We start from the raw sequence: 13,186 nt of genomic DNA, 5'->3' as shown, positions 1-13,186 counted from the left end.
TTGAAATTAATGAATTAATTAAATTGTCTAATTAAGCACATCTCATACCAAACATGATTAGAAGTGAGTGATGAATAAGTAATACAGTGCATGATTTGTCATCTAGCTATACATTTTGGCTATCCTTTCTGATCGAAACAAAAAGCACTCAACATTACAAACCCACAAAAGGTGACTTCAAGGGCCAAGAGTAACTTTCCACTCACTAGTGTGAAGAAGAGTTATACAACTGACTTGTCCTCAGTGGTGTTGGACAGGCTATGCTAAATTGACCCTAAGTGTGACTCTGTGTGTGTCTGTGTATGTGTGTGTGTGTGTGTGTGTGTGTGAGAGAGAGAGAGAGAGAGAGTCCCTGTACATGGTGTCATGGTGTCTCAAACCCAGTGTTCTGAAAGGCTTTTGACCAGGTTGAACCAGTTGCTGAGGAAGATTCAGATTTTGGCCCACAGGACACCAAGAGCATTTGCATGGAGACACTGTACAAAATACTTTCACATTTCACTTGGCCTTATGTTATCTGCTATTGAAGTTTCATGTTGACAAATGCTGTTTACTGTAGCATTTGGTTTTCTGTTATCAAAGATTTGTAGGGCATCATGTATTAAAAATAACTGTAAATGACAAGATTTATCAAGACTTATGAAAGACAAAACAATAACCCTAGTGACAGTGGCTTTAGAGTAACACTTTATTTACATGAAAAAATTGAGAACCAAACAGTGTTCCAAGACAAGGAAGTGTGAGTATTGAACAGCTATTATTACAGAGTCCTGCAGAGTAGCTACTTAGTAGACCTGTGACTACTAATACTACAGATAGCATTATCACTGTAGCTGGTGGATGGTCACTTTTGAGTGGACTGCACAGTAATCTCCGTCTGTCCTTCAGCCATGCACTTGATAAGGATTGTGGAACAGTCCACTTACTTCCTGCGGCGAGTGGCAGCTCCCTTCTTGCTGCTGTAATGTGGAAATTGCCAGGAACAAGCAAAGTCAGACAGTCTACTTCTACTACCTGTTCATGAGCCTAGTATATAAATAATTTTTAAAAACCAAAATATGACTTTAAATCCAAAAGCATTTAGAGTACCAAATTAACTGAATTAACTACAGTGTGTTCAGATTATACTGCATGCTACATGCCCAGTCACTGCAGGCATCACTTACCTTTGTAAATTTATGTCAAGTCAAGCAATAGACTTGAAATAAATTTGCCTTGAGACACATGACCGTTATTTCTCTTTGGCAGAAATGAGGTGTCCAGAGATGTTGGGAGATATTGGCTAATCTTACCAGAGACAGAGCTTTGTAATGAAAAAGCATGTGCTTTAAAAATGTGCTGAATCTCTTAGAAGTGATATATATATATATATATATATATATATATATATAAGGTGAAGTATATATATATATATACATATATATATATATATATATATATATATATATATATATATATATATATTTATATATTTATACACTATATTGCCAAAAGTATTCTCTCCCCCATCCAAATAATCAGAATCAGGTGTTCCAATCACTTCCATGGCCACAGGTGTATAAAATCAAGCACCTAGGCATGCAGACTGTTTTTACAAACATTTGTGAAAGAATGGGTCGCTCTCAGGAGCTCAGTGAATTCCAGCGTGGAACTGTGATAGGATGCCACCTGTGCAACAAATCCAGTCATGAAATTTCCTCGCTCCTAAATATTCCACAGTCAACTGTCAGCTGTATTATAAGAACATGGAAGTGTTTGGGAACGACAGCAACTCAGCCACAAAGTGGTAGGCCACGTAAACTGACGGAGCGGGGTCAGCGGATGCTGAGGCGCACAGTGTGAAGAGGTCGCCAACTTTCTGCAGAGTCAATCGCTACAGACCTCCAAACTTCATGTGGCCTTCAGATTAGCTCAAGAACAGTGCGCAGAGAGCTTCATGGAATGGGTTTCCATGGCCGAGCAGCTGCATCCAAGCCATACATCACCAAGTGCAATGCAAAGCGTTGGATGCAGTGGTGTAAAGCACGCCGCCACTGGACTCTAGAGCAGTGGAGACGCGTTCTCTGGAGTGACGAATCGCGCTTCTCCATCTGGCAATCTGATGGACGAGTCTGGGTTTGGCGGTTGCCAGGAGAACGGTACTTGTCTGACTGCATTGTGCCAAGTGTAAAGTTTGGTGGAGGGGGGATTATGGTGTGGGGTTGTTTTTCAGGAGCTGGGCTTGGCCCCTTAGTTCCAGTGAAAGGAACTCTGAATGCTTCAGCATACCAAGACATTTTGGACAATTCCATGCTCCCAACTTTGTGGGAACAGTTTGGAGCTGGCCCCTTCCTCTTCCAACATGACTGTGCACCAGTGCACAAAGCAAGGTCCATAAAGACATGGATGACAGAGTCTGGTGTGGATGAACTTGACTGGCCTGCACAGAGTCCTGACCTCAACCCCATAGAACACCTTTGGGATGAATTAGAGCGGAGACTGAGAGCCAGTCCTTCTCGTCCAACATCAGTGTGTGACCTCACAAATGCGCTTCTGGAAGAATGGTCAAAAATTCCCATAAACACACTCCTAAACCTTGTGGACAGCCTTCCCAGAAGAGTTGAAGCTGTTATAGCTGCAAAGGGTGGACCGACGTCATAGTGAACCCTATGGATTCGGAATGGGATGTCACTTAAGTTCATATGCGAGTCAAGGCAGTTGAGCGAATACTTTTGGCAATATAGTGTATGTATATATATATCTATATATATATATATATATATATATATATATATATATATATATATATATATATATATATACTTCAACTTGTATGTATATATATATATATATATATATATATATATATATACACACAAGTTGAAGTGAAAGTATATTTTTAAAATAGTGTAATGCTAGTTATTCTGCCATGCATAGGATCAAAATGATGATGTAAAATGATAAAAGTATATGAATTATTAGAGTGCAATAGAATAGAATAAAATTAAATCAAATAAAATGGAATATGATGGAATAGGATGAGATGGGATGGGATTGGCAGTGGCGGTTCTATTCAATCTCAGCTTGGGGTCCAGGTGAGAACCAGTCGCTCTGTTGGAGGGACTGTTTAGTCCACACTGTCGCTCTGCTAAGCAAAGGAAAATGTATGTGCAATAGAACAAGTTGGTAAGCTGCCTAGCAACTTAATGTTACTCACATATTACAATCAACAATTTCTTAGAAATTGTTAGCTCACTTAATATGATTTCCAGAACTTTACTATTATTGAAATACAACTGAAAAAGAAGTGAGCCGGGATTTAAAGTTATTTTTAAACAATCCCTCTTTTCCATTCAGAATCGCACAGACCTTCATAGCTGTTAGGTTTCTGTGGCTTGACATTTACAACCTAAAAGCAGGACACAACATATTGGATTTCTGTCTTCCACAATTAAACAGGTTAGTTTAACATCCTAAAGAAAGATCTTCTCATTATAGTGACACTGGCCCTTCTTTGACCCCGCCTAGAACCACCACTGCAGACTGGATGAGATATAGCAGACTCATAGATTACACTTTTCTAAACTTACTGTTTCTGGAGTTCATCAATTCGATTTCTGAGAGAGATGACCTGAAAACAACACATCAACACATTTTACAAGCTTGAAAGCATTCGCAGATGCAGAACCGGCTCTCACCTTGGAATCTCCAGCTTTCTCGGGACGACCATGATACTATACACTGTAACACCTTCTTACAGTCTGATGTATTTACACATTGTCCATGTTGTTTGGAAGGGGAAGCGCTTTGCTCCTGTTTTAGTATTATCCTACTTATAAATGAAAATGCATGATTTTGTGTGCTTGTTCAAAACAAGGAAATAAAAACCTTGTTGGTCACCTGCTCCTCTCTTTCGCTTCTGGCCTGCAAATGTACTGAACAAGCAGACACTGCATGCACAGTAGGTAGCTCAAACTAAACCTGTAACAACTTACAATTTACTCAGCTCCTCCACTCTCTTACGCAGTGTTGTAACCTGGAGGAGATTGATGTTGGGTTTATATGCATCTCAGGTAGAACTTCTCAACCACGATTTACTGAAAACAATTCTAACTTACATATATCTATTCTGACTGCCAATGTTACAAAAGAATAATATAATGGTTTAGTTAAAATATGGAAATTTCCTACCTCATATTTCTGTTTCTTCAGCCTCTCCATATGGTCAAACTTCTCAGACTCCAGGGTCTTAATCCATTCATACAGCTCCTTGGCCTTCTCTCTGTGATACAGGTCAGTGAGGTTAGATCTTACAGTGCCATCTGCTGACTCACAACCAGCTCTAATTCATTTGGCAGCCCAGCTTACTTCAGTTTGTCCTCATTGAGGTGGTCAATGTTGAGTGGCTTACGCCTCTCAGCCAGGATCTTCTTCTTCTTTTCTCTCTCTGTCTGTTTCTTGCCACCTCTCTTAGAATCAGCCTGGAAGTGATACCCAAATCTAAAATTTAGTCCACTCATATTTAAAAGACACACAAGTGCTGTATGTGACAGAACAGGACAGGACAGGACTAAATCACCTTCTGCAGGTAGCTGCTAAACTGGGAGCCCATGCTGGACAGAGCTGACTTCTTCTTAGCCTCCTCATCAGCCTTCTTCTTGGCATCAGCCTCTTCCTTTCTTTGCCTTTCTTCCTGTTGAAGGCAAAAGTAAGTAGGTATTGTGTAAGTTGGATTGCAGATGGCATGAGTGTGTGAATGAGAAACAGTGGTGTGACAGACATACCTCACGCCTTGCCTGGCGCTCCTTCTCCTTCTCAGCCATGATTCTCTGCTGCTCGGCCCTCTCAGCTCTGCGCTTCTCCTGTTAGTGAACACACCACCAATACACCCATGTTACCTTGTCTTAATCTATGATTCAGCTCATCTCGAGAAATTTAAGTTATTACCATTATCAACTACATTCGGATTCACTCACAATTCTCTCCTTGAGAGCGATGAGCTCCTCCTCCTCCTTCTTTCTATGCTCGAAGTGAGCATCGATCAGGGCCTGCAGCTCCAGGAGATCCTTGTTTTGACGCTTCTTCTGGATGTCCTGTTTTGTAGACATGCAAATACTTGTTTCATTCAAGAGCCCAAAAATGCCATCAGACAGACTATCGTAACTAAAAAAAAACAACATAGTGCTGCTACGAAGCTTGAAGGACACTTACATCAAAGTCCACTTTGTCGCCCTCAGGGATCCTGGGTGCAGTTGGCCTTTGGTAAAAACATTAAAAAAAAATCAATTAGATAAGTTGTACATAATAAAATCCTTGTTTAAATTCCAGAATAGAGTTAACAGAGTATGAATCATTGCTCACTGCATTCACAGTGATGCTGAGTGTGGATTTGGCTACTTACTTGAACTTAGGCTTCTCCTCTGCAGATTAAAAACGAAGAGGGGACAAGTACACAGCATTTTGTTAGAAGTCCACTCATGGTAGTTTATGAAGCATACTGGTATTTCAAACCAAAACTCAAAAATGGGTAGTGAACTACTTAACAAACATATCATTATTTCACATAATGGTCAAAATATTAGACAACAGCATCAGTTAAAAAATCCTAATTTGAGATAATAAAAAAATAGATACACATTAATGCATGAACATTACAAAGACATGAGAAATTTGTGAATTAGATTCATACATGTTATATTGAGTTATTAACATTCTGGGGTTTTGAGGATTTAAATCAAAGTTAAATTTAAATTAACTTTGCAAAAACGATAGAAAGACAAGAATAGAAAGAAAAGGTGGCTTAGTTAGCACCTGGTCCTCCCTCTTGATATGAGTGGGTCAGTGAATGGTGCATGACATGCAGATTAAATGGCATTGCAGGGTTAGAGGAGTGCGCAGTGGCTAGTGGTTGTTAGCATTTTATATTCTTTCACCCTTTTTCCCTAAATAGATTTTAATATGGATTAAAACACCATTTATCCATTTACAATTAGGAATCCATCTCCATCTTTTATATACATATCTTTCTGTTTATTAGCCAATTATAAAGCAGTGCTTCTTGCTCCAAAAGAACACGTTTTACTGGGAGGAACCTCAGGGCACACATTCTCCAACAGACGGAGACTACAGACAGAGACCAAGGTGTCCTTCCAACATACAAAGGTAAGATACATCTGTAATCAACATACCTTCCTCTTCAAAGCCCTCTGCATGCAGCAAGTAATGAAAGCAAAAGCAGAATAGACATAATTAGCAAAGGCAATACAGCTGTATATCTTACAAGTTGCATTTTTTAAGGTGATACAGTAAAACACACTAATGAGAGGCTGGAATTTTAGGCGTTAATCACTTATGAGTGTAATAATTGTCACTAAGCATTTTTTTACTTCTGAAACAGGAAGCTGCTTTGATGAGAGGAGATCTAAATGAAACGTGAACCCAAGTATTTTCACATTATACATTATTATGTTCTCTAGCTCATCAAAGTTCCCACAACATTTTCGTTCTGTGGGCATACAAGTACAAATCCTTAAATAGGGCAATGATTTAACAACTTATGAAATACCCTAAATTCCATAATCCATAATATAAGTCTATAATCACCCCAAGTAAGGACAAGGATTGAACTGATAGTACTGCAATACATCATCAGTTTAACTTTGAGTAATAGCACTGTAATCCACAGACACTGATAATAATGTGATAGTTTTAGCCACTGCATGCCAAAAGCATCAAAGGGCTTCTTTCTATCACAGGCAGTCATCACTGCTTGAGCAAAAATGATGATAAGTGATGATGGTTCATATCTAGAAGCTAGCATATGGTTATATGGCATTGAAGCAATGGGGATAGTCTGAAAGCTGCATCATACACTGCACAGTGTAAGCAGAGATGGGACAGCAAACCTCGATATAGCACCTGGGAGTCACCATTAGGCATGAATACAGGTTTAACTCCTTTTGACAATGACCAGGTAAGAAGAGGAGGTTATGCATGATTATTCAGGAACCCTGAGAGTGGAAGGTTGGGTAAGGGGTAGGGTATGACCCAATTAGTGCACTGTGACTGGCATGTGATGGGATGGAGCGCACTGCTACTTTATGGTGAAGGATGAGAGAATATTTCATGCCACATACCTTCTACCACAGCCTCGGCTTCTGGCTCAGGTTCAGGCTCAGGCTCAGGCTCTGGGGCTACTGGCTCTGGTTCTGGCTCAGGTTCAGGCTCAGGCTCAGCCTCAGGCTCAGGTTCAGGTTCTGGGGCTGCCTCAGGAGCCACCTCTACATCTACTACCTCCTCAGCTACCACTATACGTGTGCAAGGGGGCGGGGGATGGGGAAAGGATGGTTATGGTTAAAGAGGTTAGTGGATGAAGCACAGGGTAAGTGATTACTGGATATTAGAGGGAGAAAAGTCTGGTTATTAGTAGCCTGGCCGGCAGTAATTCAGGTGAGGACACGCCTAGGCCACCAGGGGGCCCTATAACAGGAAATGTAGCACATGGGGAAGAAGTGAAGAAAAGGCTGGTTACACAGTTGATGCAGAAACAGGGACCTAGAAATCACTTTAAATGGTGTTACTGCATTAAGCTGTAGGAAATGGAGTGTTTAGTTTTTAATACGTCATCTGAAGATCTATAGTCTATAGAAATATAGTTACTATCACTCTTGCTACTGTGAAATGTATCTTTGGAGTTTGGTAGGTTTGGCAACAAAAAAAAAAGCGAGATTAGTACGCTAGCAGGTGACATGATATGGACTGGACTGTAGAGCTTCAAATGATTTATGGGTCCATGAACAACATGAAGTGACAGTAAAAGACATAAGATGATGATAATAAAGTTCAAGCATGCAAGAACATTTATACATCTCTGGTAGTAAAACAGGGGGGAGGGGGTAATTGAGGGTAAAAATAATCAATATTAGAAAGAGAACTAGCATCACTAGAGAATTAGTGTTGATGGCAATAAAACGTCCATCTAATATTTGTATTTTACCTTCATCGCCGACTTCTTTTTTTTTTAATTTGTGAAAAGAAAGCAGTAAATTAGCAGAGTTATCAATATTGTCCAGCTGTGCATAGATTGGAGATCTGTGTACAGTTGGAGTCATGCCAAGCATACACTGTCCATCCCTCCACAGCTCATAAATTCGTTTATCTTGGAGTGTACCTTATAACATTACACTCATCAAATTTCTTTACATGTAAGGGTATGTGAGCTTATCCAGCTGTGGACTATGCAAAGTGTATTTTTAAAAACAAAGCACAGAAATTATTGCAAATGGATTCATTTATATCTATATGAATTGCTTTATTGCAAATGATATGACACTTAGTCAGAATTCCTGCATTACACTCTTAGAAAAAAAGGTTCTGTCTAGAGCTGTAAAGGGTCCTACATGGAACTATCCAATGAACCTTAGAGCTTTAAAGGGTAGGGTTGTAGGGTCCTACATAGAACTATCCAATGAACCTTTGAAGAACCATTTTTTAAGAGTGTATCTTATAACTGTCAGGGTTTGCTGGCAGTTTTGGTATCATGCGTAGCTAAAAAAAAATGTTGAATATGCCATTGATATTAACATGGCATTGCTCAACCAAAAGCTTAATATGAACAGAAAGTGAACAGATGTAAATTGAGGTACTTATGATTGAAGAAGTTATAAATAACTGAGAAACAAATAATACAAAGAAACAATGACTGTTATGTAATTGGCAACCTTAAAACTGAAATAGAAGCAATAATTGCTATTAAAGGTAAAGTAGCAGTACTTACCCTGCTGCTCACTGAAATAAAAAATAAAACAGAAATTGTAATTATTTTGAAATATTTATCCCAGTGTTACGTTTAATGTTGTTTATGTAAAAGTTGAATGATGCCATAGAAAGAAAACTCACACATCCTCTGTGTCAGACATGATGACAGTGGACTTTGTGACTGAAATGGATAAATAGATTAGATTCTTGAGGCATTAGCACACCATGAGCCCACCTTATACATGCTCATCTTCAGACTATAAATAACAGCACTTGGAAAATGCTTACACTCACAAAACTTGCTCTGCTAAGTTATGACACTGCCAGAAGAGCTGACATATTAAAATGAGTGTGGACAGGAATGGCCATTAGTGATACTGCTACTTCTTCATCTTTACCACACCACATTTTCCATTTCTGCTAAGATAGACAGCAGCAACTAGATTATTAGCTATAAAAATCTCCTGAAACCCAAGCTGTGCTGAGTTGTAAGTGAGACTTCCCCACATATGGTTTTATGGCAATGTTCTTTTTTGACTCGGTCTGAGAGATTAATGAGCCTGTCAGCATACCAGGTTCAAGTGTAAGTGCAGAGGTCAAGCAATGTCCATTAGAAGTACTTATTTATTGATATTGATATTTATGTCTTTAAAATGATTGCAATTTTGTGATCATGATAATCATGTGATCATGTATTTTAGGATTAGCTGAGTTAGCTGGATTATGTCTGAGTTAGCTGAGAGAGGCCTGAATCAGCACTTATGTGAGACATCCTTTAAGGTTTCTTATGTGTAAGTGTTCCATCTTGGACAGGTGCAAGTGCCATCCTGACATGGGCCAGGATCCAGTTTCCATCACCAAGATCAGATTCTTTCCCTTGGAATAGTATCTGTAACACATGCTTTATTCCCTTATGTGGTCATGGTATATACAGATACAGTTTTTGTCCTTTTGTACTTTTGTAGAATTTTGCAAGAAAAGGAAGTTTTTAGAGAATTAATGCTAAATTACTTAAAGACTACTTAAAGATTACTTAAAGATTATTTTTGATTGATAACTGATAATGCAGTATTTTAAAATTTTGCTGTTTTTACCCTGTTTTTATAATTTACATACTAATATATTTAGATTCAATATAAAGTATACTATATTATAAAATTCTAAGGCCTGAGAGAATTAACTAATTTATTTACCTTTAAACCAATATTAAATTGGAACTGACAATATGACAGTTCGGTTATATTTTATATAAATTTGTAAGTGTGCACAGTAATGAGTAAAACAATCAACACTGACCAGACTGAACCAAACTAATCAATCAATAACAGTAGCTGCTACAACAGCTAACATTAGCTACTACTGATATACACAGGTGAACACACACACACACACACACACACCTTAACCCATTCAATTTTTCTCAAAGAACAATAAAAGCACCAGAATATTTTCAGTAATATTAATTCTTTCTTTACCTTCATCAATCACTACATGTCAATACTTCATACATATTAGCAACATTCACACACATTGTATTTAACTAGCATGCGCACTGCAGCATTCTGTACATTTGTTAACAAAGGTACTAAACTATTAACCCGAACCTGTCCTAGTTCCATCAGTGCACTAGTCTTCGTTATATTTCTTCTCCATCACCTCAGAAACACCAAGGGTTTCAATCCTCATCATCTGTGTAAATGGCTGCAACCACTTGAAATAAATCTGTGTTCACTTCTGTTGATGATTAAAACCCTTGTTGTGGCCTATCCTCTGCTTTAAATCCTGAATGTTCCTGCTCAGTGGTGATGCTTTTTGCACACATATATTCTACTGATATACAGGTGGAGAAGGATGCCCTGTTATCCATTTGCTTTCTCACACACATTCACACACACTGTCATCTTCCTTCCCTTCCACTACTATTCTCTTTCTGTCTCAGTGTCTGATCTCTCTGTCTTACCTCAGAAAAGCTGAAAAGAAGTGAGCTCCCTGGTGGCGGAGACTGGCTGTAAAGTTCTGCAAACATCCAGGGCCGATTAAGTCTTTCTGTTATAGTGATACTTGATCTGTGAAGGCCTCCCATTGGACGAGAGAGCAAGGTGGGCATGGCTAAGGAGGCCAGGTCCAGGTCTTGGCCTAGGCACTGAATAAGGAGATGGAACGATTGGGGGAATGTGGACGAGGCACAAGTTTAGAATGAGGCAAGACAGCATCGCTATATTTGCTGTTGCATTAGGCTAGCAAATTGAATATTATGCCTGAAAGTGTGTGGGAGGGGCATTTAAAACAAGGAGATATCAGCAGGCTAGTCATGGGCTTAGAGCTGGGTGTTTCCTCAAGGAAGGGTTCACAAATGCACAGATGGGGAATCTATACATATGTGGGGATGCCAGGGTATCAAAATGTATACTACAAATCTTGCATAACTGATTGAGCATTAAAAAACTGATTGATACATTGAAAAAAGGACTATATATATATATATATATATATATATATATATATATATATAATATTTAATAATACATAAATATTATACATAAGGTATGTTGTAATATTATATATATGTATATATATATATATGATATTAAATATATAAAATATATATGATGTTAAATATCAACAACAGCAACAAGCACATAATAATAATAATAATAATAATTATGAAAAAATGATATAATAATAATAATAATAATAATAATAATAATAATAATAATAATAATAATAATAATGTTTATGATTCCATTAACATTTGAATTCATTTCATTTTCTTCTGAAAAATAAAGCATGAGTAACATAATGTAATTGTGTTAAGACAACAAATCCCACAAGTCTTTTTCCTCTCCTGATTATGTAAGGTTAATGAATTGTCTCTTAATGTCCATTTTGTACGTATGCCTGTTCAGTGGTATCATAGTCTTTCCACACCCTGCTTTTGGTGTCAAGTTTACAGCCATGGGCTTAAACATTAATCAATTGCCCAGCAGAGGGCAGCATTTTTATAGTCAGTGAGGCTCCCTGAGTGGACGTTGGTGACTTGAGTCAGGTGCTGGTGGTGGGGGGCCATGTGTAAGGTGCTCTTGCCACCTCCTGCCATGCGGACGGTCCCTCTGCACCACATCACCACTCCGTGCACATTCTAAGTAAAGGGTTCAGGTTTTATTTTTGGACTGCTATAGAGCAAGAGCCTTCCATTTTGGAGGAAGGGACGATAGTTGAGCTTAACATGAGTCTCTTGTTCTGATACACCAGGCTGGGAGAAGCAGGCAGCAGCCAGTCGCCCCTAACCATCAGAAATACAGGTAAAATAAACCCAAATCAGTATCGGATTTTTCTTGTTTAGAAAAGTGTATGTTGAGGTGTTAATATCACTTCACAGGGTGGTGTTGTGGATTAGGGGCAGGTGTTGTGGGTGTAGTCTCTTAGATTAGATTTATTGTATCATGCTGCATTTTGTTAAAAAAAGTTTATGATATTTTTAATGATGGACTACTCTGGTATAATGAATAACAGCAGATGTTGATTAGATGACTTTATTCAGAAGTATTTAGAGGTCATATAAAACCAGGGGGCAAAGGTTTAGAAATCATTATTTAACTTAGGTTGTCAAAAGCTGAAAATTATTTGCATGTTTTCTCTAAGTGAATTTGTTTCTTTTTGTTAAAGGGGACTCTTTCTGAAGTGAGCCATCTGTTATCTGTTATCTGTCGTGGTAAGTTATTTGTATGCATTTCTTATTTGCTTGCAGGTGTGGGTTACCTGATTTTGTGGGAGTGTTTTTCTTTCTTCTTCTTTTTTTTTTGCTCAGTGGTGCTGAGAAGAATTACTTGTGCCAGGCCTGAATCTACTGCCTGACTATTCTTACACTTTCCTCTTTTGAACATGTGTTGGAGTTACTTCAAAATGGCTAAGCTTCTAGTGCCTTAAAAGGATGACCCCTTCTCATGTGTCATGTGTCAGGCGACGGGTTCAGTTTCTGTGTGAGTGGGGCTCTGAGGAACTCTTATGACCACCCTGCTCTATAGATTCATTTCAATAATATTTCCACATTAAAAAATAAATAAATAAATTACACAATTAGACAGGATTGAATAAGTTAATTTGATTACAAAATATAAATGATTGTTCTGCTTATTTATTAGGAAAGAACAGAAATTGAAGTCTGTCTAGGCTTGTCCTCAGCAGCATTCAATTAACTTAACACAAATCCCTAAACAAAGGGAGAACTTGGTTTTACAGTAAATCCTGTCAATTCAAACTCAATATATACTATATATAATACTATATGATATATCTTATGTGAACAGCAGTGGCTGTCTGTCACATATGTTGATAGACAGCTGCTGCTGTCATATGCATGGTATTGTATGTGATTAGGTGTCAACTGTCTGTAATTTATAATACGCCCAACTTTAAACCAATCTGCGTCCTGATCTGTAACTGCCCCATG

At 38.2% G+C, this 13,186-nt stretch overlaps 1 protein-coding gene across 4 annotated transcripts; it reads right to left on the bottom strand.

Annotated features, from left to right (window-relative positions):
- Positions 1 to 664: 664 nt before the first annotated feature.
- Positions 665 to 8,912, bottom strand: tnnt3a (troponin T type 3a (skeletal, fast)). Of its 4 annotated transcripts, XM_058408969.1 has the most exons (13): positions 8,878 to 8,912; positions 8,756 to 8,766; positions 7,116 to 7,286; positions 6,168 to 6,185; positions 5,381 to 5,399; positions 5,191 to 5,236; positions 4,956 to 5,072; positions 4,764 to 4,841; positions 4,559 to 4,672; positions 4,348 to 4,460; positions 4,171 to 4,261; positions 3,975 to 4,015; positions 665 to 959 (listed from the first exon to the last, which is right to left on the bottom strand). In XM_058408969.1, the coding sequence occupies exons 1-13, from the start codon at positions 8,895 to 8,897 to the stop codon at positions 923 to 925; spliced, it is 876 nt and encodes a 291-aa protein (XP_058264952.1). In that variant the 5' UTR covers positions 8,898 to 8,912; the 3' UTR covers positions 665 to 922. The 4 variants fall into 4 exon arrangements, with proteins under 4 accessions (XP_058264952.1, XP_058264950.1, XP_058264951.1 ...); XM_058408967.1 differs by lacking the exons at positions 8,756 to 8,766; positions 8,878 to 8,912 and adding an exon at positions 7,976 to 8,105; XM_058408968.1 differs by lacking the exons at positions 6,168 to 6,185; positions 8,756 to 8,766; positions 8,878 to 8,912 and adding an exon at positions 7,976 to 8,105.
- Positions 8,913 to 13,186: the final 4,274 nt, after the last annotated feature.

Source organism: Hemibagrus wyckioides, linkage group LG14 (assembly GCF_019097595.1).
Source record: "Hemibagrus wyckioides isolate EC202008001 linkage group LG14, SWU_Hwy_1.0, whole genome shotgun sequence".
NCBI lineage: Eukaryota > Metazoa > Chordata > Actinopteri > Siluriformes > Bagridae > Hemibagrus > Hemibagrus wyckioides.
The sequence above is the reverse complement of the archived record's forward strand: the minus strand, read 5'-3'. Positions and strand labels throughout refer to the sequence as shown.